This window comes from Gekko japonicus, unplaced genomic scaffold (assembly GCF_001447785.1).
Source record: "Gekko japonicus isolate JY-2015 unplaced genomic scaffold, Gekko_japonicus_V1.1 scaffold71, whole genome shotgun sequence".
Lineage (NCBI taxonomy): Eukaryota > Metazoa > Chordata > Lepidosauria > Squamata > Gekkonidae > Gekko > Gekko japonicus.
In genome coordinates this window covers 755,214-782,880 of record NW_015164667.1, presented here as the reverse complement: position 1 = coordinate 782,880, position 27,667 = coordinate 755,214, and the positions used below count along the sequence as shown (strand labels likewise).

The window sequence follows — 27,667 nt, the reverse complement described above, 5'->3', positions numbered from 1 at the left end:
AGGCCCTGTTCAGTTGAATGATGCTGTCATGGCAGAGCATAGAGGGCGAGGAAGTCTCATGCATATGAGCATCCAAGGCCTGAAGGGTTGTGTGTGTGATAGCTAATACCTTAAAATGAACCCAGTAACTGATGGGCAGCTAGTGAAGTGCCTACAGGATGGGAGTAATATGCTTGCTCCAGGTAGCTCTTGATAATAGCTAAGCTATTGCACTCTGCACCAGATGAAGTTTTTGAATTAATTTTGAGGGGAGACCAATGTACAATGCATTGCAGTAGTCTAGTCTCGATGTCACTGTGGCATGGTGTAATGCTCCCTGGGGGCATTCATACCTGAAGTTCATGGAGTCTTGAGATCATGAACCCAGTCCATGTTTTTTTATGCAATCTTGCTTTATTTATCAATCCAGATCCCTGACAGAAAAACTGAACTTACCTGAAGGTTTCTTCTCTTCAGTGGGGTGAAGACATCCAAGCTGGTTAGGTCACACCTCCACTCGCTCCAGGCAGGGCTATGCAAATTTTTGACTTGGACAGAGTGAGGGTCTCTTTCCAAACATACAATAGCCCAGCTTAACTTCAAAAAACTTACTTGAAACACCGAAGAAAGGTTAAAAAAAATCCTTTACTTGAAAGAATCTCTTCTTTTTTTTGTAAACGAGAACCATGGAAACACATAAAGAAAAAAACTGAATGGTCACATCTGTAAGAGCATATCCCCATATATATGAACTCCCAATAATAACAAAAAAAAATCACCTTAAATGGGCGGGAGAATTGGATGCCTTCACCCCACTGAAGAGAAGAAACCTTCAGGTAAGTCCAATGTTTCTTTCTCCTTTGGTGGGGAAAGGCAACCAAGCTGGTTATGTAACCAAGCTGAGTTTGGGTGGGAGAAAATTAACACTACAGATCTAACACTCATTGGAGAACCCATCTCCCAAAAGCAGCTTTAATGGAATTTTGCTGGTCTATCCTATAATGTCTGACAAAAGTATTACAGGACGATCAAGTTGCTGCCTTGCAAATTTCTTCAATAGGGGCCCTGGTTGAAAAGGCCGCTGATGCAGCAGCTGCCTTTGTAGAATGAGCAGTGAACCCAATTGGAATCCTCATACCTTGCACTTCATAGGCCCTATGAATACACATTCAAATCCACTATCCCAAGGTAAACTGACACCTTCTTCCCCAAATTTGAGGCCTGTGTGACACCAAGAGGGAGTCATCAGCTGAATGGGAGCTGTCCTCCAAATGTAGATACAGAGGATCCTCCTGACATCTAATGTATGTAATGCCTTTTCTTATTGTGAACAGCTTTGGGCAAAAAGAGGGTAACACAATGTGCAAGTTCATCTTTGGGATGAAGGAAGGATCAGTCCTGAGAACCAGAGTTTTTTTGAAAAGTACACAGGTCCCTTCTAATAGACAGTGGTCCAATTTCTGATATTCTCCTGGCTGATGTTACAGCCACTAGGAAAACTACCTTCCATGATAGGTGTTTAAGATCAATGGAAGGCAGTGGCTCAAAAGGCGGCTTTGTCAACGACTGTAGAACCTTAGGCAGGTTCCAGACAGGAAACCTGTGTTGCACTGGGGGTGCCAATTGTCTGGTAGCCTTCAAGTACCTCTGAATGTACTTCTCCCTGGCTATGTTGCCCATACCACTGTTGTTTAGAACTGCAGCTATGGCTGCCACGTCTCTTTAATGTGTTAGGGCACAACCCTTTTTTCCAACCCTTATGTAAAAACCTGATAATATCTTGCCTAGAAAGATTTTGCAAGTTCGTTCAAGTGCCCACTTTTGGAAGGCCGCCCAAGTATATATGCCTCATAGCAGGGCATCTCGCCTGGAACATAATGTCAGCTATGTTGGTAGGCAGTCCCTGAGAGTACTAAGTCCCTCCTTTCAGCCTCCATGCCATCAGTTTCAGCCAAGCAGCATCTGGGTGAAATACTGGACCTGTCTCAACAGATTCTGCCTGACTGGTAGCCTCCAAGACTCCGCTTTTGATAGCTGTATCAGTTCTGAAAACCATGATCTCTGTGGCCAAAAGGGGGCCAGAAGAATGATGTCTGCCTTTTCCATCCGCTCCCTCTCCAGCACCCTGTCAAGGACAGGGAGTGGAGGAAAGGCATATAGTAGATCCATGGGCCATGGATGGTAAAGAGCATCCAACCCTTCTGCCTCTGTCTCATGAAATCTCAATAGAAACTTTGGTAGTTTCCAGTTCTGAGCAGATGTGAAGAGGTCCATCACTGGAGTCCCAAAATGTCTTGTCACTTCCAAGAACACTTGATTGTGTAGAGACCATTCTGCTTGGTCCACATCCTTCTGTTTAACCAGTCTGCTTGCACGTTCAAGATACCTTTGACATGCTGTGCTCTCAGTCCACTCAGGTGTTCCTCTGCCCACCTGAGAATCTGCATGGATTCTAGATGTAGAGGCAGTGCCTTTGTTCCCCCTTGTCGGTTTATATGCGCCTTGGCTGTGATGTTGTCTGTATGAACCATGACAAACTTGTTCTATATCAGATCCTAAATGGCGAAAAGGGGACTCACTTGGAGTTCCAACCAGTTAATAGAGTTCTCTCTTTCTTTTGGATTCCACTTTCCCTGTACAACCTTGTCCAGGTAATGTCCTCCCCAGCCCAAGACTTGCATCCACTGTCACTGCAACATGAGGAGGCTGGGTGAGAGGACTCTCCCCCCATTCAGATTTGTTGGGGAAGTCCTCCAGATTAGAGATTCTTTTAATGCCGGAGATAGGCATATCAGCTCGTGTCTCTTTGTTGCTTATCTGCTTCTGGTAGGGTAGCAATGTCCACGGCAGGGTTCTGGCTTGAAATCTTGCGCAAGGTACGAGATCTACTGCTGCTATGAAAAGTCCAAAAATCTGTGCTAGAGCCATCAAATCCGCCTTTTCCTGATGCTGAATGTTCCTTGTGAGCAACTTGATCTTCAACTGCTTCTCTAGAGATAGGGAGACTTTTGCCAACTGGGTGTCTATGCTCGTTCCAAGATGAACTAGGTTCTATGATGGCAACAGCTGGCACTTCTGCATGTTTATCAGAAAACCGTGTTGTTGAACAAATTGCACCACCGTCCTTGTGTGTTTGGTGCTCTGCTCCTGGTCCCATGCCCTGACCAAAAGGTCATCAAAGTAGGGATATGTGTGTTCTCCCTTCTGTCTCAGTGCTATTAGGGTGACTCGGACCTTTGTGATTACATGGGGGGGGGGCAATTACAGACTAAAAGGCAAGGAAGGCCTTGTACTGAAAATGCTGCCCCTTGAAAGCAAACCAGAGATACTTCCTGGATGAAAGGTGTATGGGAACACGTAGGTATGCTTCCTTGAGGTCCAAGGAAGTAAGGTAGTCTCCTTGAGTGATAGCCTGAAGAACAGTCCATAGGGATTCCATATGAAATTTTTGTTGGGTTACCCAGAGATTGAATTCCCTCAGATTTAATATTGTTCTTCGGTCACCCGATTTCTTGGGTACAATAAATAGGATCGAATATACTCCTTGAAATTGCTGGTGTGTGGGCACAGGTTCTATGGCCCCTATTTCCAACAGGTGCTGTATCACCCCTTGTAACAGTTCTGCTTTCATCGTGTCCTTGGGAACTGGCGAGGGAATGAAAGAGCGAGGAGGTAGCATCATAAACTGAATTTTGTAGCCAGATTCTACTATGGATAGCACCCAGCAGTCCATGATGGTTTGCTGCCACTGAGAAACAAAGTTCATTAGATGCTCCCCCTATTTTGGCGTCGCGCTGACTGTTTTTTTCCTTGGGTGCCTGCATCTCATTGACGTTGATAGAACTACTGCTGTTGGGGTCTTGCGTTGTACCCGAATTGATGTCCTCCTCTGGCCTCTTTCTGATCGCTGCCTCTGATTGATGGTCTGAAAGATCTGAAGGACAGGAAGGGCTTTTTTCTGAATTCCCTCTCCTTAACTGGCTTATGTAGACGGCATAGCACTCTTCTTTTTCTTAGTTTCAATTAGGACTTTGTCAAGGGCCCCTTCTCCAAAAAGAAGACTCCCAGAAAATTTTTCAATTGAGAAGTTGGATTTTGACAGAGGATCCATAGTCTGCTCCGGGAGGGTACAGAATTTCTTGGCAATTGATTGTAGGGAGCTACCATATCCCGGCACTGCCCATTCAGACTGAAGGACTTTCCTGAATGACTCTGGAAAACGGCATCCAATTAGCCTTTTGGGTGGTTATCTGAAACCTCTCTCATCTAAATTGGTTGATGTATCTGGCTTCTGTACTGATTTTGAAGAATATTTGAGAGTAGACACTACCTTCTTTAAAAGTCTCTGAAAATGTTCAGCTTGAAAAAGTCTGGTTGAGTTTTCCTTGGTGTCAGACTCCTATCCAGACCACTCTCCCTCTTCCTTGTCAGAGGGGATGACAGCAGAAGAAATTACTGAGATAGATTTGTCAGGTTCAGTCTCTTGCCCGTAAAAGCTTTGTTTGTTTTTTCTGGTATGGTCCGGGTTTTTGGGAAGGAGGGTGGAAAGTTGGAGAATCCTCCCCATTTCCTCTTGATCTTCTTTTGTGGCTCAAAGGGGGCTTTAACCTGTTTTCTAGGTTGGACCCTTTCAGAACAATCCAAAGAGGAAGAACAGACTGAAGAACCAAGGGCCGTAGATGGAGAGGTACTGTGTCTGTGAGGCCTCCCCTGCCCCAGATCCTCCTCTGAAACTGCTTGTGTCCCTTCAGCTCCCTCTCTGGCATGCTCTCCTCCCTATCTGCCCAATCTTGTGCAAATGGAGCCAAAAAGGAAGGCCGAGTGGGTGGGAACCAAGCTGGCCTCCAATTTTGCATCAGATGTGGGCTTTGTGTAAAACATAGGAGAAAACAGCTGCTGTGCCATGTTGAGGGCTCCCAGGCTTGCAGTTCCCCCTGCAAAGGCATTCCAGACTGACAGATGGGAGGAGGATACCATCCGAAAGGTCCCAAGCCTGGGGTCCCAGCCAATTTGAAACAGGAAGCCCGGGGGGGGGTCCCCTTCTGAAGGGGCAGCACTGCCGGATCAAGCGCCTTATCGGTGGAACCCAGTTTCTGTTTTGCCATAGTGTTGTTCCTCCCTGTTTCTTTCTAGCCAGTTTGGAGCCTCAAGCTCTACTTGCGGCTCTGCTGAAGCTGCTGCTGATGTTAACGTGTTTTTTCGGGGGGGGGGGTCTGAGGCCTCAGACACACCAGCCCAGTCTCTCAAGTGCGGCTCTCCTTCCCCTTAACCAGGGGGGGGGGCTTGTGTTTCTCCCCCCCCCCTTTTGCAGGAAGCATGCTCCATTTGGTATATCTGTTCTCTGCATCTTTGAACTGATCCCGGTTTTCCAAATACTTTCGTTTTTGAATAGGTATTTATTTATCAGATTTGTATCCCGCACTCCCAGCCGAAGCTTGGCTCTAGCGTCCTCCTGAAGCAGCCTTATCGATTCAAACTGGAAGGACACCTTTGCTCTGTCCAAGTAGGCGTACGCAAAAATTTGCACAGCCTTACCTTCAGCAAGTGGAGGTGTGACCTAATGAGCTTGGATGCCTCCCCCACTGAAGGAGAAACTGTGGTTCACTTTGCCCACCTCAGGATTACACTGTATTACATAGGAGCCATGATACTGCAACCTGCCTCCTACTTCTACCTTCTTCTTTTCCTTCCAGCCTCCTCCCATTTCCCCTTCCTCCCTTTTTACAGCCCTAGGTTCACACCTCGCCCTTGAGTTAAGCTCCACCCTCTTCTCCTCTGTTCCCAGCCCTGCCTCAAAAGATCTGGGCCCAGAGAGCCATTGTTCTTCCACCCAGGCTTGCTCACTGCCTCCACATCCTCTGAGCTTCTCTAGGCCAGACTGCAAAGGCTGCCCTGTTGCTGAGGCTACTGCACCTTTCTGCTCTTGGTCCCACCCTGCTCCTCTCAGGTGAGTTTTGCTGCTGGGCCCAAGGGCCTGTCCTGACCTGCCAGTCAGTGTGTTTCTGGGTAGCCTGCAATATGTGGATCCAGATGGTCAGATCAGCCATATAAAGATATGTATAAGATCAAGCTGTCCTTGGGCTAGGCTAAATTGGAAGAAAGCCTTTTTAAGCAACTGCATTAAGTTGCTTTTCCAATAATATTTGGGTCCAGTATAACCCCAAGGCTCTTAACTGAGTCAGCAAGGTCAGTTTCAGCAGATACACCCATAGCCCGGAATTTCTAAGTCAGGGGGCATTTAAATTTCTTGGGGGGGGGGGGGGGCACTTAGCCAATTTAGATAATTTAATTATTTCTCCCGTGCACCCCCCTCCCTCCACCTCCAATAAGTGGAAAAAACCCAGGCCCTGCACAAGACCTGCACTCTCCCTTCTGTTGCTGCAGCCATCTCTTCTCCACCCTCCTACGCCTGCTCCATCAATGGCTTGGCTGGCATTGCTGCTGTCCCCCCTCCCCCAGCAGCAGCAGAAAGCCAAGCCTGGGAAGCAGCTGCTGCCACCACCGCCATGCATGCCTTGTCCACCCCTGGCCAGCTGCCTGTTCGCCATGGCCCACATGGGGGCCTCCCTGGGTAGCCCAGAGAGTTGGGGGGGGGGGCTGGGCTGACTAGGAAGTTGGGAGGCCTTGGCAGGAAGTTGGGAGGTTGGGCCATAGCTACAGGCTTGTCAGCAGAATTCCATCAAAAGTGGGAAGCACAATGTCTTTCAAGACCGCCGCCTTTCCAACCAGCACTACCTCTGTCTTTTCAAGGTTTAGTTTCAATGTGTTCACTCTTAGCCAATTTACTACAGCAGCCAGTCAGTTATTCAGGACCTCTATTGCATCACCACTGCATTTGGATAAAGATATATAGAGTCGGGTATCATCCATATATTGAGGACGTGCAACTCCAAAGCTATGAATGATTTGTCCTAAGGGCTTTACATAGAGATTGAAAAGCATGAGGGAACAGGACTGCACCCTGTGGAACTCCACAGGATAGGTCCCACACTGATGACAACTAGTCTCCCACAGCAACCCTTTGAGTCTGAACTGTGAGGAATGATTTGAACCACTTTAGCAAGCATCCTGATACCTACCTGATACCTTCTATCTCCAAAAGCCTCAACAAGATGGTATGATCTACTGTATCAAAAGCTGCATAGTCTAATGAGAAGGTATGGTCCTTTAGCTACACTCAGATGGAAGTCATTAACAAAAGCTAGCAGAGCCTTTTCCATCTGAAGGCAGACTGAAAAGGGTCTAGAGCAGATGAATTATCCAAGACCACCAGGAGTCGGACTGCTACTGCTCTCTCAATCACTTTGCCAAGAAAAGGCAGGTTAGAGATTGGATGACAACTGGCCACATCATTTTTGTTGGGATGGTTTCTTAAGTAGCGGAATAATAACTGCCTCTTTGAGTGGCAGAGGGAAGGTGTCCTGAGTTAGTGACTGATTTATAACAGATACTAAGGATTTGTTGATGTGGTCCTTACATGATTTTAGTATCCAGCATGGGCAAGTATCCAGAGTGCAAGTAGCGGCCTTCACTGATCCCAGGATCTTGTCAACATCCATCATAGAAACCAGAGCAAAATGATCCATGAATAGACAGGTGGTGTACTAGTTCTGCTTCCTGCTATGCCTATGGTACAACTGACATCCAGGTTAGAGTGTATTCTTGATATTTTATCAGCAAAAAACATTGCAAAGGTATCACCACTAAAGGCTCAGATTGTGACATCAGCAGCTGCTGAGCTACCTTGAACAACTGGGATGGTCATGAGCTAACTGGTGGTATAGTAGCAGAGTAGTAACATTCCATTGCCGTGGTCACCGCTATTTTATAGGTCTTACAATGAGCTCTATAGCATAACCTGTCAGATTGGTACAGGTTCGCCACCAGCATTGTTCTAGACATCTCCCAGCTATCTTCAGGTCACCCAGTTCCATGGTAAACCATGGGGCCAGTTTATGCCCCAGAGGTAGAAGTGCTTATAAAGGGGAAAACCTTGTTGATAGCTGCAAGGAGCTTCATGTTCTATACTTCCACTGAAGTCTCAGCTGAGCATGTGTTTGGGATCCTAAAGTCCCCTAGAGCATTCTGGAATCCAGTAGGATTCATGAACCTCAGGGGGACGGACTATTTTAACTGGACCCCCTGTCATTTGGGAGTGTTGGAGTCACATTTACCTTGGCTTTAAAAGTAGGTAGTGATCAGACCATGCTTCAGGTTGAATCTCTAACCCAGAAACCAGGCCATCCCTCAGTTGCTCAATGCAAAAAATCAAATCCACTGTGTGACCTCTTTCATGTGTTGGGCCCAGGACAATTTGATAGACGCCCAAGGCAGTCAAAGAGACCATAAAATTCTGGGCCGGTTCTGGTAAACTATTGATATTGAAGTCCCCAAGAATGATTAGTATAGGAATCCTCGGTACCACATCTAACAGTTCCTCTACTAACTCATGAAGTGTGCTCACCGGGGAACTAGATGGCCAGTAGTCAAGAAGAATGCCTAATCTGTCATTAGTCACTAGTGTAAGGAGTATGAGTCAATGAAAAACAAGTGTCTATGGTAGCGCAGTCAGTGTTTTTTCACCTGAGCCAGGCCCATCAGCTGGCTCTTTATTTGTCTGAGTCAGGTCTTGCCACATTGGTCCATGGAACAGTCATGGAACAGTCGAGACTGGACTACTGCAATTCACTCTACATAGGGCTACCCTTGAAAATTCTTCAGAAACTGCAGGTGGTCCAGAATGCAGCTGCCATGCTACTAACTGGAACATCATGGTCAACTCATAGTCCTCCAGGTCTGCGGCAGCTGCAATGGCTACAAATTAGTCTCTGGATCCAATCCAAAGTGTTGGTGTTAACCTTCAAAGCCCTCAATGGCCTGGGACCCTCATACCTATGGGACCGCCTCTCCCATTACAGCCCCCGTGCTCCCTTCAGTCATCGTCTAGGGGCCTCTTACGGATGCCTGGTCCCAGAATGGCTCAGTTAGCTGTCACCAGAGGAAGGGTTTTCTCAGTTGTGGACCCTGCCCTGTGGAATACACTCTTGAATGACACCCGTGCCCTGCCAGACTTCTTTAGTTTCTGCAGGGTGTGCAAACCTGAATTATTTAGGTTGGCCTTTGGAGAGTAACCACATGTTAAAGCTGTTTTAATAGTGGTATGGTGATAAGTCACAAATATTTTATATTTCTTATTTGTTTGTATGTTGTTTTTACTTTATTGGTTTTAATATAAGTCACCACAAGACCCTTCAGGTGAATGAAGACTAAAAAAAATCTAATAAATGCCAGTGATAGTTTGTACTAGATGTCTGCGAAAGTTGAAGGATTCATAGAGGATAACAGCCACAACTTCCCCTCGGCCAGTTGTACGGGGTTGGTGGAGGACAGCATAATTGGGGGCATTCCATTTCTTCTTCCAGCAACATCTAATAGAAGAGGGCAATTTTGTGCTTCACTGATCTAGTGTTGCACTATATTAATTTAGATGTGGTGGGATAAGGGGCCTTGATATATGAAAGGACATTCAGTGCTGAAATCTACCACCTGCAGTCCAAAGTGATGAAGTCCATTCTTGCCATCTCAGTGTTTCTCCTGCATTTGTGAACCAGGCATAAATGCAACTTGGAAAATCTTGTGTGAAGGGGGATGGTTAGAATTAGATTTTCATGTTCCTAAGAGGTTCATTAGTTGCCCAGTTACTCAACTGGAATGGACACTTCCTTCTACAATACCTGTAGAAGTTATTAGGGTGAAAATCAGATACTTCCCTGTTAGCAATACATCCAACACCAATTATTATGCCTTATGTTGTGGAAAGGCACACCACTTCCACAAAGGGATTGCTGCTGGGATACCTATAATATATGCAATGTTTAAATGTTACCTTACAATTTTTTAAAGAAAAATGTATTTTCTCCATACTTTACTGGTGGAAAGCTTCGGGGTGTGTGTGTGTGTTTGAACCCAAGGTCTCCAAGGAGGAGTCTGTACTGATTTTGAATTCCAGCCAGCTGTTTCTCCTGTTGACTGGTTAAAACTGAAGACTACTAACTGAATTAATACACAAGATAGTGAGACATTAACTTACAGATATAAGGAAAGCCAATTACGTAGAGATGATTTCCAAAGTTGCAATACAATTAGTTTGGCAGCAAAAACGACATGTTGGATCCACTATGCATTGAAAAGGCCCATATAATGGGGGATACACCCTAACAAATGGAGAGCACTATGTTAATGCAATGTTCAGTCTCACACCAGAATGTGATTATCTGGAAGGAATTTTAAGTAAGTACAGAAATCTGTAGATGCAATAAGCCTCAAGTACTTGTTATTTATCAGAGATGGATTTTATTCCCATCACCTGGGTTGAAAGGTATTTTTTAATTCTATATTCTGTGTCTGCAGTCGTTCATCCAGATCTATTTACATGTATTTAGTCAGAAATATGAGCATAAATATTTTATATGAAGTAATTTCTGGAATTCCTCTCTCTGCCAGCACTGTAATACAACACACAGATATGCACCTGTTAGCATTATCCAATGAGCCATTACCTACCTGCATCAGCTCTGGATCGCTGACCTGGTGCCTTTCCAAATGGGGTCTTCATTCATCTGTATTTAAGTGAGCAGCAAAGCTGCTAAACTAGGGTGAAAATCCAGTTCTAGGGGAGATTATGAAGATCCTCAACCTTGGAATAATGAGGAGACAATCCAGACTGTGACTATGTTTTTCCAAACTTGGGAAACTCCTTCAATTATAATATTCTGCAAGACAAAGAAAAATAGCCAAATCTGAAGGACAGCTAATACCCTGGAGAATAATAGTGAGCCAGTCTAGAGAGACAGGACAACCTACCACTCACCTCTTGTTCCTCCACCATCCCCATCCCAGTACTACCAAAGGAGGCCATTGGTAGCACTGCATTACTTCTTCACTTCATTCCAGTGTGGCTAAGCAGGAAATACCACCAACTTTCAAGTGCAGAAAATTTGGCTGTTTTGCTACTGGGCCTCCCAGTATTTGCAGTTTTCAAAATTCACAGTATCCAGGGAAAAGATCCCCTGTGAATGGTGAGGATCTACTGTATTTAAAACAACTTTAACTTTACCTAACTTAAAATACCAACAATTCAGTTTGGTGTGAGAGCCAGTTTGGTGTAGTGGTTAAGTGCGAGAGCCAGTTTGGTGTGAGAGCCAGTTTAGTGTAGTGGTTAAGTGCGTGGACTCTAAACTGGGAGAACTGGGTTTTTCCCCACTCCTCCACTTGCACCTGCTGGATGACCTTGGGCAAGCAATAATTCTGGCACAGCTGTCCTTGAAAAAGAGCAGTTTCTGTCAGAGCTATCTCAGCCCCACCTACCTCACAAGGTGTCTGTTGTGTGGAGGGGAAGGGAAAGGAGTTTGTAAGCCGCTCTGAGACTCCTTTGGGTAGTGAAGGGCGGGGTATAAATCCAATCTCCTCCTCCTCCTCATTCTACATAGCTGATTATAAAATAAAAGATTTTACATGGGACCAAAGGTTTTCTTATTCCCACTAGTACATAGAGGAGGCTAGAAGCTTTTTAACAAATTTATTTATTTAAATATTTATTAGTCGCCTTTCTTCCTTGTAGAATTCAAGGCAGCTTATGATATAAATAATTTTAAAAACACAATAAAAACAACAATGATAAAAACTCAGTTTAACTACTCCAATTGAGACTGGCAATAATAAAAGCTAAATAAATCTAAATAGCTAAAAGCTAAATAAATCAAATGCAGTCCTAAATAAAACTAACTTCAACTACCTTTTGAAGATCAACAATGAGGGGGCCAGGGGTGCACTTTCCTGGGGAGTTTGTTCCATAATCATGGGGCTGCCAAAGAAAAGGCCTTCTCACGTGTACCCACCAAATGAGCCTCTTCAATTGGTGGGACAGTCATGAGGGCATCTCCCTGAGATCTTAATTCCCAGGTAGGAATGTATGGAAGAAGACAGTCCTTCAGACACCCTGGTCCCAAGCCAAGTAGGGCTTCTAAGGACAAAACCAACACCTTGAACTGGGCTGGGAAGCAGATCAGTAGCAAATGTAATTGCTGTAGCATTGGGGACATTTGCTCCCAGTAGCTGGCCCTGACCAGCAGCTGCAGCATTCTGCTCTAGCAGTAGCTTCCAAACACTCTTCAAAGGCAGCCCCAAGTAGCACACCTTGCAACAGTCCAGTCTAGATGTAACTAAGGCATGGATCACTGTGGCTAGATCTGACTCAAACATGAATGGACACAGCTGACACACCAGCCGGAGCTGGGCAGAGGCACTCCAAGCCACAGCAAGCACCTGGTTTTCTAAGGTGGCTGCTGTGTCAAGAAACAAAGAAGTTAGTTTTACATGCTTATAAGCTTTCAAAAGATTACCTTATAACAAAATCACCTCTGTCAATGCCTAACTGTCCCTCTTTAATAAGGCTAACCCTTTTCATAGACTTCAAACACCCTAAAAGATTATTTGTATGCATATATTTTCAGATAAATCTACTAAAAATATATGCACACACACTCTTAACATGTTTGCTAGTTTTAGCATATCAAAATTACTACCAATGCTGCATACCTATAAGTATCTGTTGGCCACTACCTAATAAACCATGTCTTTGAACAGTATATTGTTTTCTGTCCTTAACTAGGCCATTCTTACTATTTTCCCATACACTCCCTGTACCTGTACCTGTACCTGTACCTAACATGCAACTAAGTAGTTCTTGCATCATTTAACTGAACACGACTTTTCTTTTCTACCTCAAGTCTACACTCTGCAGCCTCTTTATTCAGCAAGCATTTACTGAAACCAGTTGTTTTCCCATGCTTGCCTCTATAATTTTGTCAGTCAGGACCAGCAACTGCTTTCCCCATAGTCTTAACTAGATCAGTGACAGCAGTCAAGGTTTGGAAACACTACTCTTTCTCCTTCAAAATGTAGACCTATTAAATGAGTTCTCCATATAGCTTTCAAGCAGTGGTGAATAGACAGAAGAAAGATTAGTAACTTCCTATTTGTTATCAATGTATCAAGAAAGTGGGATTAAACAAAATGGCAGAGATTTGGTCTACCATTCTCTGTCTTCTCAATACAGCCTATCCATAAATGCAATTTCTAGCATTGGATACAGAAATCATGCACTAAGTACACTTTATTCCATACTTCATTGCAAAAAATACAAGACAACTTGACATCTAGCCAATATTTAAGACATAAGATTATGTTGTTCAACACTAGAATAACAGGAAAAAATAAAAATTAACATAATCATATGGTAGGAAATACATAACTCACACCTATCACAGCTTAGATTCTTCAAAACCCCACTCTAAGAGTTTAGAAGTCAAAAGGTCTACAGACACCAGACCCAGGATTGATGCACATTTTGCCTTTAGAAGCAAGAACTTTAGCACCCTCTTGTGGCAAACTACAGCTATCCCAGCAAAACCTCAAAAAACCCCACAAAACTTCCCAACTACCTTCCCTTGCCAGAGCGTTCCTAAACACTGCTTCTCCTGGTTCATTATCTTCTTCAGGCTCTTTTAGTCTCCATACAGCTGTGAAGAAATGGACAGAAAATCTAGAAGGGCATTTGTTCACACTGTATTGTGAATTTTTCATTCTATATCTACACATTCTCTTAAAATTTCCAGGACTTTTCAATAATTCGTCAGCGACAATTTAATAATCTCTCATGGGACAGTGACAGCAAACAATAAACAATAAGATTCAGACTCCTAACAAAGTCAGTTGAACTTTTACAAGTTCCTGATACAGATTTGCTAAACAGAGTTTGCAAAGGTGCACAGGAACTACTGAAAGGAGCCACAATGAATGCTGAAAAAGGAAAATGAACTTGTGAATATAAGCAAAAGGAGTAATGGTTTAGAGGCAGAAAGTCCAGGGATCATAAGCTGGGCATCATCAGCATAGAAGTAATACTGAAAGCCATGGGTGGCTGTCTAGGAACAATGAGCAAAGATTATTTTTTAAAAGCAATCAAGGACAAATCCCTGAGGAATCTAAAGGGAAGAAAGCAAAGGAAAAGCTTTCACAGATGGCCCGGTCAGGAATTATACTTTTCAGACTCTCCCAAGGCCAACTGATTAGAAGTGGTATGTGGCAAGCATCCAAAATAGGTAACTGCTATGTTCCCACTACTCCCTTTACCAGGTGTACATATTATCAATAACATACTTCCTAAATTCAGTACATCAACTAGAGATACAGGCAAAGCAAAGATGAGTGTTTCAGTCTGCAAGGCAGCAACTCAGACCTACTAGTGGAAATTGTGGAACACCATCTGACCACTTGAGATGATAATGGCCTTCTGTGAATGATATCACACTTTTCTGTTGGAGGAAGACTACTTGTAAGAATCATAAAATGTTACAAGTTGGAAGGGACCTTGCAGGTCATCTAGTCCAACCCCCTGCACTTTGCAGCATAGCCGAAAGACAGCCCTACAACATACCCGAAAGATGGTCATCCAGCCTCCGCATGAAAACGTCTGGCGAAGGAGCATCCACCACCTCCCAAGGCAGTCTGTTCCACGGCTCAACCACTCTTACAGTTAGGAAGTTTCTCCTGATATTTAGCCGGTATCGACTCCCTTGTAATTTCCACCCATTAGATCTGGTCTTGCGGAGCAAGAGAGAATAGATCGGCTCCATCTTCTACATGACAGCCCTTCAAATATTTGAAGACTCCAATCATGTCCCCTCTAAGCCTTTTCTTTCCCAGGCTAAACATACCCAACTCTTTCAGCCTTTCCTCATAAGACTTGGATTCCAACCTTCTCACGATCCTGGTTGCCCTCTTCTGGACATGCTTGAGCTTGTCAACATCCTTCCTAAAATGTGGTGCCCAAAACTGGACACAGTATTCCAGGTGGGGCCTGACCATAGCAGAATAGAGCGGAACTACCACCTCCTGTGATCTGGACACAATGTTTCTGTTAATGCATCCTAAGATTGCATTAGCTTTCTTCACAGTCACATCACACTGCAGGCTCATGTTTAGCTTGTGATCAACCAGAACACCTGGATCCCTTTCACATGTGCTGCTGTCAATCCAAGTCCCTCCCATTCTTTATCTGTGCCTTTGATGGTTGCATCCAGTCCAGTACAAAATTAGTGCCTTTCTACTGACATAGTGGCACTTTTGCTAGAGAAAGGGATTCTGTTGGTGGGGATGGAGGGTGATTTTCTGCCACTTCCTGCCCTATAACAAGCTTCAACTTTGCTTGCAATCTGCACATATTTCAGTTCCCAGAATTTCTCATTCGTATCCAATCACTGCACTCAGCTAAAGGATGTGCACACAACCCCCCGTTGGGCACTTCATACATTACAGAAAAAAAGAGAAGTGTGCCACCAAGCTCAGATCCTTGCTGCTTGCTTCTTTTTAGCAGAACTAAAAGTAATGGCCGTATTGAACCTACATGTTGTAGCTTCTTAGCTCCAAGGTCTCTTGGAAGAGATTATTTCAACCCATTTTAATCTGGCTTCAAGTCAGGATTTGGACTGCCCTTGGTTGATGACCTCTATCAAGAACTAGATGGGGGAATGTGACCCTGTTAGTTCTGCTGAATCTCTCAGTAGCCTAATGACCACAGCATCCTACCGAGCTGCTTCTCAGCACTAGGATGATGGGGCACTATGTTACGGTGGTTCAAGCCTTATCGGGGGCATCTCAGAAGGTAGTGCTGGGTGATTCCTGCTCTGCCCCATGGCCATTGGGGTGCTGCAGGCTTCCATCTTAATCCCCATGTTATTTAATATCTGTATGAAGCCAGTATGGGTTGCAGTGTCACCAATAGGTGGATGATATCCAGCTCTACCTTTCTTTTCCACCTAATTCTGAGGAAACTGTTGATGTCCTGAAACAGCGCTTGAAGTCAGTAATGGGCTGGATGAGAGTGAACAAGGTTAAACCTAATCCTGATAAGACAGAGGTTTTCTGCGTTAGAAGCAAAGCAGACCAGGAACTCAAGACCTCTCCTGTCTTGGATGAGGTTATACTCTCCTTGAAAAACTAGGTTTGTAGCTTGGGAGTGCTGCTTGACACAGTGATCATCTTAGAAAACCTGGAAAGTGCTTTTGTCCAGCTTCAGCTGGTGCATCAGCTGTGCCCCTTTCTGGTTCAATAAGATCTAGCCTCAAGTGATCCATGCCTTAGTTACATCTAGACTATTGCAATGTGCTCTGATAGGGGATACTCTTGAAGAGTGTACAGAAGCTGCAGCTAGTGCAGAATGCTGAGGCTACACTGCCAGTCAGAGCCAGCTACTGGGAGCGTGTGACCCCAATACTACTGCAATTACTGCTACTGATCCACACCTAAGCTGAATTCAAGGTATTAGTTTTGTCCTTTAAATCCTTAGAAGGTTTGGGACCAGGGTATCTGAAGGACTGTCTTCTTCCATACATTACTGCCCAGGAATTTAGATTGCCCTGAGAGACTCTCCTGACTATCCTACCAATCAAAGAAGCTCACCTGATAGCCACATGAGAGAGGGCCTTTTCAGCGACAGCCACACAATTATGGAACCACCTCCCCAGGCAGATAACCCTGCCCCCCCCCCATCAATCTTCGGGAGGTAACTGAACATTTTATTTAGTACTACAGTTTTTAGTGGCAGTCTTAATTGCAGTTGGTTTAAAATTGTGACCTGTTGTGTTTTTATAATTTTATTAATATTTTGTGTGTTTTATAATAGTTTTATTTATAGTGTAAGCCACAAGCTCAATAAGGAAGAAAGGTGGTTAACAACTGTTTAAAATAAACAAATACCAGTTTTGGGTTTGCAAACTGTCAACTCCCTCCTTACTCAATCTTAGTCTTCTTGCCTTGTCATCTTTATGGACCTCCGTCAAGCTCCTCTCCACATTCACAGCTAGAGGGCCTCCCCCCAATTCCTCTTAACTGTACATGTTCTTTTTGAGGGCACAACTCATGGATGCCTCATGGAAAAGATACAGAAAGAAGATGAAGCATATTAAATTAAGGAAAGACTGACAGGCTTAGCCAATTGATTCTTATGGTACAATTGACCAGAGGCTCATGTAGGGCAACAGATTCTAATGTTGCTGAAGGCTAAGTCATTGAGTGTGGTTTTGGTTAGGCAGGGTGGAGCCTTTGTTATGCCCCCTAGTCTAGTATGGAGGGGGGGGGGGAATGGAAGGGTTTTTTAAAAAAATTAAATTTCTCTCATGCACACAGTGAAATCTGAACTTCTTTCTACACTCCCCTTTTGTTTCAAGACTCTGTATTTCTGAAGATGTGTCTAGGGCCCTTTAATGTAACATAATATTTGGCAACAGTTAAGCCCATGGAAATGAGCCGAAACAAAACCAGATCTCCTTATTGAAACTCTAAATATTCACAGGCTCATGATATTGTTCAGATTTTAAGGTCTGTTTGAGACACAAATTTTGAGTAATTCCAGCTTTCCTTCTATCCCTTTCTCTACTGTCTCCCTCACTGACTAAATTTAGATTGTAAACTGCTTGGGACAGAGGCCTGATTTTAAGTTTTCAGCTTCACCATTACACTGCAAAAAAGCACCATGCACATTTACAGTGCAGCAATCATATTTGTCATCTGCATATGAGTTAGCAAGCTTCTTAAAACAAATACAATAGCAGGGAAAGTGCATATTTAATAAGAAATACCTTACAAACACAGTTACGGAAGACTATTTGGAGCCATCTATCTTTCTGTGCTCATGTATAGGAGGGGCGGGAGTATGTGAGATTTAAGCTAATGCCCATAGTGCAGTGTATCCTTAGCTGTTCTCACCCTAAGGCTCATTGCCTTAATTGAAGGAGAAGGGGTTCGTAGGGGTGCTGGAAGCCACATCATTTCCTACTGAACCAAGGTAAAGACCATTTAAATATTATCTGTTAGTGATCACTGTGCTTGCAAGGGGCAAGGAAGGGGACAAAACTATGCCAACATCTGCTGCCCTGCCCTCTGCACTACCAGCTATCACAGGACTCCAAATTCTAAAAACGGTACATTGCTCCTGCCGCACCTGAGTCCCATCTCATTCTACTATGACCAAGGGGGAATTCAAGTTAGCCTGTTCAATCTCAGATCACTATGGCACTAGTCACTAAGATGAAACACAAATATTTTTAAAAGTTTTAGAAGAGAGACCTGCCTTGGGGCCTGAGATGCTCAGGAGAATGGTGGGCATGTATTTTAACTAAATAAATAAAATGAGAAATCCAACACTACTAGAAGAAATGAAAGACTTGTCCCTTAACCTCCTTCCTTCTGAAGATGTTATCCACAAGGTTAGCCTTATACTGTCTTATGAGTTGTTCACTATGAGGTATATACATTTTTTATTTTACTTTTCGTTGAACATTACATCATCATAGATTACATTACATTTCCGGAGTCTTTCATTCCTCCATACTTTTTATCCAATTGTAAACCCTTTTCCATCTATTAAGTTGTACCGTGCTATTCCTCCTCTGTAGTTTTAAGCTCAGATCATCCATTTGTGCAAGTTCCAATAATTTTAAAATTAGGTCCATTTTAGAGGGCAATTTTTCCAATTTCCACTGTTTAGCCAACAACATTCTTGCCGCCGTTATTATATATGTTATCAAATATACATCTTTAAAGTTATATCCATCTGGTACCACATTTAGGAGATAGATTTCTGGTCTTAAATCAAGATTCAGTCCCAAAATTTATTGTATGACTTTGCGTATCATTTTCCAGAAGTTAGATAAAGCGGAATGTGGTCAGTATTTCCTATCTATGATTAAAGCTATTTACAAAAAACAATATGCTAAAGTAATTTTAAATGGAGATGCTACCAATAATACAGAAATCTGCAAAGGATCAAGACAGGGCTGTCCACTATCGCCTTTATTATTTATTTTTGCATTGGAATAATATGAAAAAGTGACCACATAAAAGGGTTGAAATTAAAGGAAGAAGAATTTAAAATTTTGGCTTTCGCAGATGATCTACTATTTATATTAGAGAACCCTAGAATATCCATACTTTCCTTGTTGGAGGAGATAAAAATGTATGGCAGCGTTGCAGGTCTTAACATAAATTATAAGAAAACGAAGCTTATATAGAAAAATTGTTAACCAGATACCCTACGAGAAATTAAAGAACTAACGTCGATAGAATTTGTCAAAACAACTAAATATCTAGGTATAAACCTGACTAATTAAAGCAGCTCACTAATAGGGGACAATTATTATAAATTGTTAGAAGAAATCAAGAAGGACTTGTCAAGATGGAAGGATATACCTTTATCTATTATGGGTAGAATTGCGGCAATTAAAATGAACATACTGCCTAGATTTTTACTCTTGGCACAGAATATCCCTGTCTTAAAGAACCAGACTTTTTTCAAGGAACTAGATAAAATTACCAGAAAACTTGTGTGGTATCCCAAAAAAGGAAGGATAAGATGGAAAATCCTGCAGGATAGGAAAGATAAAGGGGGGAATGAGTGTACCAAATTGGTTCTTATACTATGAAGCGGCCGCCCTTGTTTGGATAAAAGAATGGCTTTTGTTAGAAAATAAGAGAACGTTAATACTGGAAGGGCATGATTTATTTATGGGTTGGCACGCATACGTTTGGTACGGTAAAGATACAATACACTCGAATTTTAATAGACATGCGATAAGGGGAGCTTTAAATAAAATCTGGAATGAGATTAAGTTGAGTTGTTCACTATGAATTGTCATTTGTTCTGGGACACCTGGGAACATTATTTTCATATTGTTACCCCCATGTTACAGCCTAAACCTCAAAGCAGCTTTTAAATTTTAAAATTCAAAAATACAATAAAGTTAAATACAATAGATAACAGATCATTACAACAGTTAACAGAGGGGAAAAAACCAGCAACTCTATTTTACAGACACCCACTAAAACCAACTACCAGGCAATTAGAAAGACTTTTCTTCAGCCAAGCAATTGTTCTAAAAAGTGTTCACATTAAGCTTGCAAAAGGGTCCAATGTACTTCCCTGTGACAGGCAGGTTAGGTTCCATCTCTCCTTAAGGGCGACCACTGAGAGCTGATGGAATGTGGGTGAGTGAACAGTTGGAAAACAGCAGTTAGGAGAGCAACTAGGAGTTAGCAGCTAGGGAGCTGAGAGCGAAAAGAAGATATCTGATTGAATGAGGCTGAGGCGAAGATTAGCTTAAAGCTAGCTGACTAAAAAGAGTCAATTCGTAACATAAGATCCAAGACATTGGAACAGGGAAACAGTCCAAAAGTTTAAGGGAAAAGAAAGGCTATTTACTTCTACGTTATTCTTTAGTGTTATGTTCAAAGATAAATAAAAGCTAATTCCTCTTTTGTTTAACACTGTGGATTTAAAATACACACTCACACAAGTTACTATCTTGGTCTCTCTCTATATATACACACATATATAACACGATACTACTACATGGTGGCAGTGTGTGAACTGAACAGTGTTTGAGCCCCCAACCGTTATAGCATTGTGAACTGTTTCAGAGAGGGCTTGTTATTAAAGGGGGGGGGGTCTACTCTGTCTGCTGATGTCAATGTGAGTGACAGGACATGAGAGATGAAACGATCATGGCTCTCTAAAGATTTTAAAAGGGACGAGAAGGGAAGTGAGGATGACATCCTTACCTACTTGCAACCCAGAAACTGAGAGAGGTGTAGAGGGTGGTAGGCATTCTGTGGGTGGAGAAAGGGTGTTACATTCCCCAGTCAAGGAAAAAAACATGTCAGGTCTTGAAGGAACTCACTCCCAACAACACTCTCTTGGCAGTGATTTGTTTATTGAAAAATAAAGGAGTTTCAAACATGGATGAATCTGTGTCAGAACTGACTCCCTTGGTGCCAGTTCCCCAGTTATACACATTTCAAACAATTCCCCACCGGTGACCAAACCAATCACACCCCTACATCCAGCCTGCCAAAATCTATGGTACATTGTTAGCCCTCCTACAGCACCTGCAAATCTACGGTTACAGTGTCTGGTATTCAAGGTCAAGCACACATACTTCCCACCAAGGGGAGGTCCTGCATGGACACAGTTACAAACCAGCACAACTCTCAGCAAAGCAACTCACACACACATTCACACTCCCCCCGCAAATTCCCAGCCAAAGTGAAACAAGGCAGTGAGTTTACAGACAGGCCGGTAAGAAATATATGGTAAACAAGGTCCACGTTTGACATTCTGCCTCCCCCCCAAAGGTCCCTTACCCCCCAGGTTAATGAGGATGAGTTTTATGGAATGCTTGAACTAATCTCGGGGCTTTGACATGATCACTTTGGACCCATTCATTGTGACTAGGGTCAAAGTCTCACCACTTGATGAGATAGTAGAGGTGGCCTTGTTTCATTTTAGAGTCTAAAAACTCTCCCACCACTTGGTGGAGTTCCCCATTCACCATCAGGGGAGGTAGAGCCGAAGGTCGAGGGTCTTTCTTCAGCAGATAGAAATGGAAAACAGGATGAATGTGTTGTAAGTTCTTTGGCAAGTCCAATTCCACAGCCACTTGCCACTTTGTTACTAACTCTCACCACCTTAAAAGGTCCAACATATTTCTATCCCAGTTTTTCCCCAGGCTGTAACCCCCTCAAGTTTTTAGTGGAAATGCACACCAAGTACCCAGGGCTAACGTCCCACTCAAGTGCCCTAATATTATCTGGCTGGGCTTTATAATCCTCTTTTGCCAAGTCCACTGTAGGGGCAACTCTGACCACCAGGCTTTCAAGTCCCCAGGCCCAGTGGGTTCCGCTATGATTGTAGGAAGGGGAGCCACCTCACACCCATGCACCACTTTAAATGGGGTGGCCCCTATGGAACTACTATAGCTATATTCCCCATAGGGGAGCAAGTCCAGCCAGTCATCCTGTTGACAGTTAATAAAACATCTCAATAATTGCTCCAGTACTTGATTGGTTCGCTTGGTTTGGCCATCTGTCTCTGGGTGGTAAGCACTACTGAGTCCTTGCTCCCCTCCCAGGAGTTTTAACAATTCCTTCCAGAAAGTAGCCACGAATTGGGACCCCCTGTCTGAGAATATTTTCCTAGGCATGGTCTGCAGCCTCACAATGTGATGCATAAATAATTGTGCCAGCTTTTTGGCAGAGGGTAATTGCTTACAAGGGATGAAATGGGCTTGCTTTGAGAAAAGGTCAACCACCACCCAAGTAACTGTTCTCCCCTTGCTGGGTGGTAGATCCATTATGAAGTCCATAGAAATGACCGCCCAAGGCCTCTTGGGGGTCTCGAGAGGCTGCAACAATCCAGGGGGTTTTCCAGCCTGGTGTTTCTCCATTAAACATACTGGGAGATGTCAGCCCACATACGTGGCCACCAAAATTGTCTCTGTATGAGTAAAGTTTTTAAATACCCATAATGGCCAGCCAGTTTATCGTCATGTCCCAATTTCAAAATTTCCCCCCGCAGGGAATGCACCATGAACAACCTGTGCTGGTGATACCAGCACTCCTTGTGCCAGAGTGCCCTCCTTTCCCAACTCCTCTTTATTGGCTTCACTGAAGGCAGCCTTGAATTTTTCCACCCAAGGCTCGGGACTGAGGGCCCCCTCCTCCTTTGCCCAACTGGGCATGAGCACTGCCCCTCCAGTTTAGTGGGGGTGAACATAGACTCAAAGACTTCTTCTCTCTGACTGGCATGGTGGGGGAGGCGTGAGAATGCATCAGCAAGAAAATTAAGACTTCCCCGGAAGGTGCTTAACTGTAAAACTGAAACTTAAGAGAAAAACTCCACCCAATGTAACTGTTTAGCGTTGAGACACCGGGGGTTGCGTAAAGCCTCCAGATTTTTATGGTCAGTTCAGACCTCAAATGGCACCCTGGCCCCTTCCAACCAATGTCTCCAAGTGGTTAGGGCCAGTTTAATGACAGTAGCTTCTTTGTCCCAAACCGCCCAATTACTCTCTGTGTCAGAGAACTTCCTCAACACATAGGCAAGGGGGTGCAATTTCCCAACCACCACCCCTTGCAATATCGCCCCCCATTGCCATATCCGAGGCATCCAATTGCACTACAAGGGGTTTATTTCCGTCCAGATGGGCTAAGATTGGTTCAGGGGTGAACAGAGTCTTTAGTCAGTTGAAAGCCTGTTGGCACTCTGGGGTCCACTGTAACTTACAGCCCAGTTTTTAATACTCCCGCCCCTTCCCTTTCATTCTCAACAAGTCTGTGAAGAGTAGGGCTATCTGGGCAAAATTTGGGATGAAGGGGCAGTAGAAATTGGTGAACCTGAGGAATGCTTGTAACTGTCTCCTCGTCTGAGGGGAATCCCAACCCAACACATCTCTGATTTTGTGGGGGTCCATGCCCCGCCCTTTCCCAGAGATCCACTACCCCAGAAAGTCCAACTCTTCCTTATGGAACTCGCACTTGGAAACCTTACAAACAACCAGTTCTGATAGAGGGCTTTCAGTAGGTCTCTGACCAACTTCACGTGCGAGTCCTTATCTTTTGTATCGATCAAGATGTCATCGAGATAAACAAGGACCCCCTTGAACAACTATTCATGTAACACTTCATTGATCAAGTTCATGAACACTCCAGGGGCCCCCAATAGCCCAAACAGCATTGCCAGGTATTCGAATTGGCCAAGCGGAACACTGAAAACAGTCTTATGTTTGTCCTCCTCCCAGATGCGTACTCGAAAATAGGCATCTCTTAAATCCAACTTTGTGAAGATACGGCCCTGAATGGCCTCGCCAAGAAATCCTTTATCAAAGGGAGAGGACAGGCATTGGACATTGACACGGTATTCAGACTTCGGTAGACAGTACAGTCTCGACCGCCCATCCTTTTTCTTGCAGAATAATACAGGGGTGGCTAATGGTAAGGCCACTGGTCGGATGAACCCCCAGGTCAAATTCTTATCAATAAACTTTTGTAGCTCTTCCGTTTCAGCTAGACTCATGGAATACAGCTTCCCCTTGGCCATTTTGTGGCCAGGCAAGATCTTGATAGCACAGTCAGTGTTCCTGTGAGGGGGGAGTTCATCTGACTCCCCCTCCTTGAATACCTTGGCTAAGTCCCTGTATTCTGGGGGAATTTGATTTAACCTCTCTGGCCAGGCATACCCACTCCAGCACCGGTTGCGGCTCCCCCCCCCCACTCCGGGTTCCAGTTACGTGCCTTGCAGCAGGGGTCCAGAAACCACAGGGTTGCTTAAATCCACTGGATAAAGAGGTTATGGGCTCTGAGCAAGGGGCTCCCCAGTACCATCAGGAACTTAGCCGAAGGGTTAACAATGAAAGACGTCTACACCCAATGGGAGCCCACTCCCACTGGTAAGTGAGCCGTGCGGTGCACGCAGGGTTCCCCCTTCATAGGTGTCCCGTCCATCTGGGAGAAAACCACGGGATCCTCCAACTGTTGCAGCTTGGCCCCCAATCCCGTCACCATGGCCGGACTGATTAGGTCTCAGGTACACCCTGAGTCAATGAGAGCACACACCAGAATATGGGTGCGAGGGGGGGGGGGATTAGCCACAGTCAAAGTCATATAAAATAGGGGAAAGAGGATCTCACTGATTCTGGTGCGGGAGAATTTCGGACCTGTCATTTAGCGCCCTTCACAGCAGGTCCCAGCCTTTTCTCGCTGGCTGTTGCAGCTCCTCCTTACTAGATGAGATGCTCTCTAAATCCTCTCTCCCTCCCAACTGGAGGGCCCTCAACAGCTCAGAATGACTCCCAGGTGGTATAGTTTTCTTCTCTGGTCCCTTGCGTTCCTCTTTCTTTCTTTTTAAAAAAATCTGTTTTATTTAGCATTCCTATTTCTTGGCTCCACCAGGGCTCCTCTCGTGCAGGCAATTGGCAGCGAAGTGTCCAGGGGCTCCACACTTTAACCTGTGCCACACATCCTCTGCTCCTGGACACCTGGAGCCAACCTCATTGCACCTTTGCCTCCCTACTTGGTGCCTTTGCCATTGGCTTGGGGTGGTACATCTTTAGAAGGTTGCAGTGGGTTCTCTGCCTCACAGGCCACCCGGATCCAACCACTCAGAGCTTTGGGGTTGTCTTTGGTCAGGGCTTTGACCAGGATGGAGTAGTTCAGGCTCGCCCGGTAAAAGTCAATGAGCACTTCTTCTGGCCACCCCTGCAATTTGGCCACATACATCTTGAATTCGTCAGAGAACTCCCTGACAGACCGGCTGCCCTACTTCAGTCCTCAGAGGCAGGTCCTGGCTTGCTTCAGCTCCAGTGGGTCTTCCTATTGTCGGCAGAGGGCCCTCATGAAAGCATCCACATCTCAGAGTTCTGGGGCCCCCACATTATACAGTCCCACAAACCAGTCAGCTGCTCGGTCTCGCAGCCATGACTCCAGGTAGTCCACCCAGTGCTCATCCAAGGCAAGAGTGTGCCCCCACTCCCTCAGGAACTTCTGGACCTGGAGCATGAGGAATGCGTTTCCCCGGGGTCCCATTGAACATGGCTTTGAGAGCATCTTTGTGGGGGCCAGGGCTGGGGGCACCCTGAGCGCCTTCACCGCCTGCCTGCAGTCCCAAGCCATGGAGCTCCTGCTGCAGCACATCATGGATGGTGTCTGTCAAGCTACTCAGGGCAGCCTGGGCATCCCTGTGCAGCTTTGCAATCTCTGCCTGCAGTTCTTACTGAACATGTTCTAGGTCCATCTCTTCCAGGCAGCATGTTTCCACTTCTGCTCTTACGACCATCAAGTGCTTGGGATTATGGCAGAAGATTCCCAAACCGATGGTCCCTTTCTGACCGTCACCACCAAAGGCCTGTGGCCCCCATGGCTTCCCACCATCCCATCTCGAGCCATGGCTGTTTCCATTTCACATCCTTCCCCTTAGGCCCTTCTGTGGGGTGAGCAGGGCCCTCTGGGTTTGGGTGACTTCAGAGGGGATTTAGCTTCCATTTCCTTGCCTCCATTGCTCATCGCTGCTGCGGTGCTACGAATCGAGGGAAATGCAGTTCTTAAGGAACTCACTCCCAACAACACTCTCTTGGCAGTGATTTGTTTATTGAGAAATAAAGAGGTTTCAAGTATAGACGAATCTGTATCAGAACTGACTCCCTTGGCGCCAGTTCCCCAGTTATACACAATTCAAACAATCCCCTCCCATGACCAAGCCAATCACACCCCTACATCCAGCCCACCAAAATCTACGGTACACCGTTAGCCCTCCTACAGCACCTGCAAATCTACGGTTACATTATCTGCCAGACATTGCTAGCTAGCTAGTAGTGTCTGGTACTCAAGGTCAAGCACACATACTTCCCACCAAGGGGAGGCCCTGCATGGATGCAGTTACAAGCCAGCGTGACTCTCAGGAAAGCAACTCCACACACACATTCACACTCCCCCCCAATTCCCAGCCAAAGTGAAATAAGGCAGTGAGTTTACAGACAGGCGGGTAAGAAACATATGGCAAACGACGTCAGAGTTTCACAGTACATAGGGGCCCTGACTTGGATAGCCCAGGCAAGCCTGATCTTGTCAGTTCTCGGAAGCTTAGAGGGCTGACCCTGGCAACTATTTGGATGGGGGACCACCAGAAAATACCAGGGCCGGGAGGCCAAAGGCAGGCTGTTAAGCCATTTCTCTGAACGTCCTCCATGCCCCAGGAGGAGTCGCCAGAGGTTGCCATGACTTCCAGGCACTGGCAAACACACAAATGCAAAAATGCCCCTCCCCAAAGAAAATACATAGGGAAGAGTACCAAGAATAAGTCCATCAACTTTATAGTCAACTGCCAAACTTTGGAGCAGAGTCTCCCTGGAAGATTACATACAGGTGAGTAGTTCCTTTAGATATTTGCAATTTAGTGCTAAATGATCTTTGAAGGCCAAAACCAGCAATTTGAGGTGGATCTGGAAAGCAACTGGCATCTAATACAGCTCTTGATAGTATAATATGATCCTCATAACTGGCTCCATTTAAAAAGTTGAACCTCTCCATTGTGGACCAGTTGCAGTTTTCAAACATTTTATTAAAGACATCCCCACGTAAAATGCATTACTAATCTGCCCTTTATGTTATTCAGGCAGAGTATGGAAAACAGGTTCCTCCTGTCAGGGAAGGGCTGCTGTACCAAGCAAAATATGAAGAGAGCACTCCTGGCCACAGCCATCACCAGTGAGACAAGCAGCACTGTTTTGTCTAAAAGTACCAAACTGTAGGCCTGCTCCTTCAAGGGCTGTGTAACCCTGTCTGATCATTCCAGGCTTCCAATCCTAGGCCAACTGACCCAGCCACCAAAGGTGGCTGGATTAAACATCGATTTATTAACACTCAGTTGGGTATTTCATTGCCTCATGACAGTTAAAGAAAAGAGAGCAGGTGACTGGATATCTTCTGTATGTTGATGCAACTAGATTCCTTCTCCTGGCTCCTTCCTGTCTTGTAAGAACAAAACAAGTGCAGCATAGCAGTCCAATAAAGTCAGAACATGCAAGATAACTATGATCTATGGCCATTGGGAAGAGGATGGGAACATGCATGTGTATGCATCGCTTTCCTTATCAGATATTTTCTAGTGTATCTAGGGCAATTTGTGTCCCCAAACCCACCCAAAAGGCATACTGAAATGGGGCTGCCTGATTAATTCAATCCAAGAATGCTTGGATTTGTTCCACTGTTCTATGTTCCAACACTTTGCCCAACATGGGAG

General features: G+C 44.7%; 1 protein-coding gene across 3 annotated transcripts in view; it reads right to left on the bottom strand.

Moving 5' to 3' along the window:
• SPIN1 (spindlin 1) overlaps window positions 1-27,667 on the bottom strand; it is a 50,122-nt gene that overhangs the window by 10,049 nt on the left and 12,406 nt on the right. Inside the window, exons 2-3 of one of the 3 annotated variants that reach the window (XM_015409111.1) lie at window positions 10,543-10,751; window positions 10,070-10,193 (exon numbers count right to left, since the gene is read on the bottom strand). The exons of 1 other annotated variant lie outside the window; for it this stretch is intronic. Coding sequence is in view for 1 of the 2 variants with exons in the window: in XM_015409110.1 (XP_015264596.1) it covers window positions 10,543-10,594 (52 nt within the window). In the remaining variant the exon portion in view is untranslated. The remainder of the gene's footprint in view (window positions 1-10,069; window positions 10,194-10,542; window positions 10,752-27,667) is intronic. One more of the 3 variants, XM_015409110.1, reaches the window with a different exon arrangement.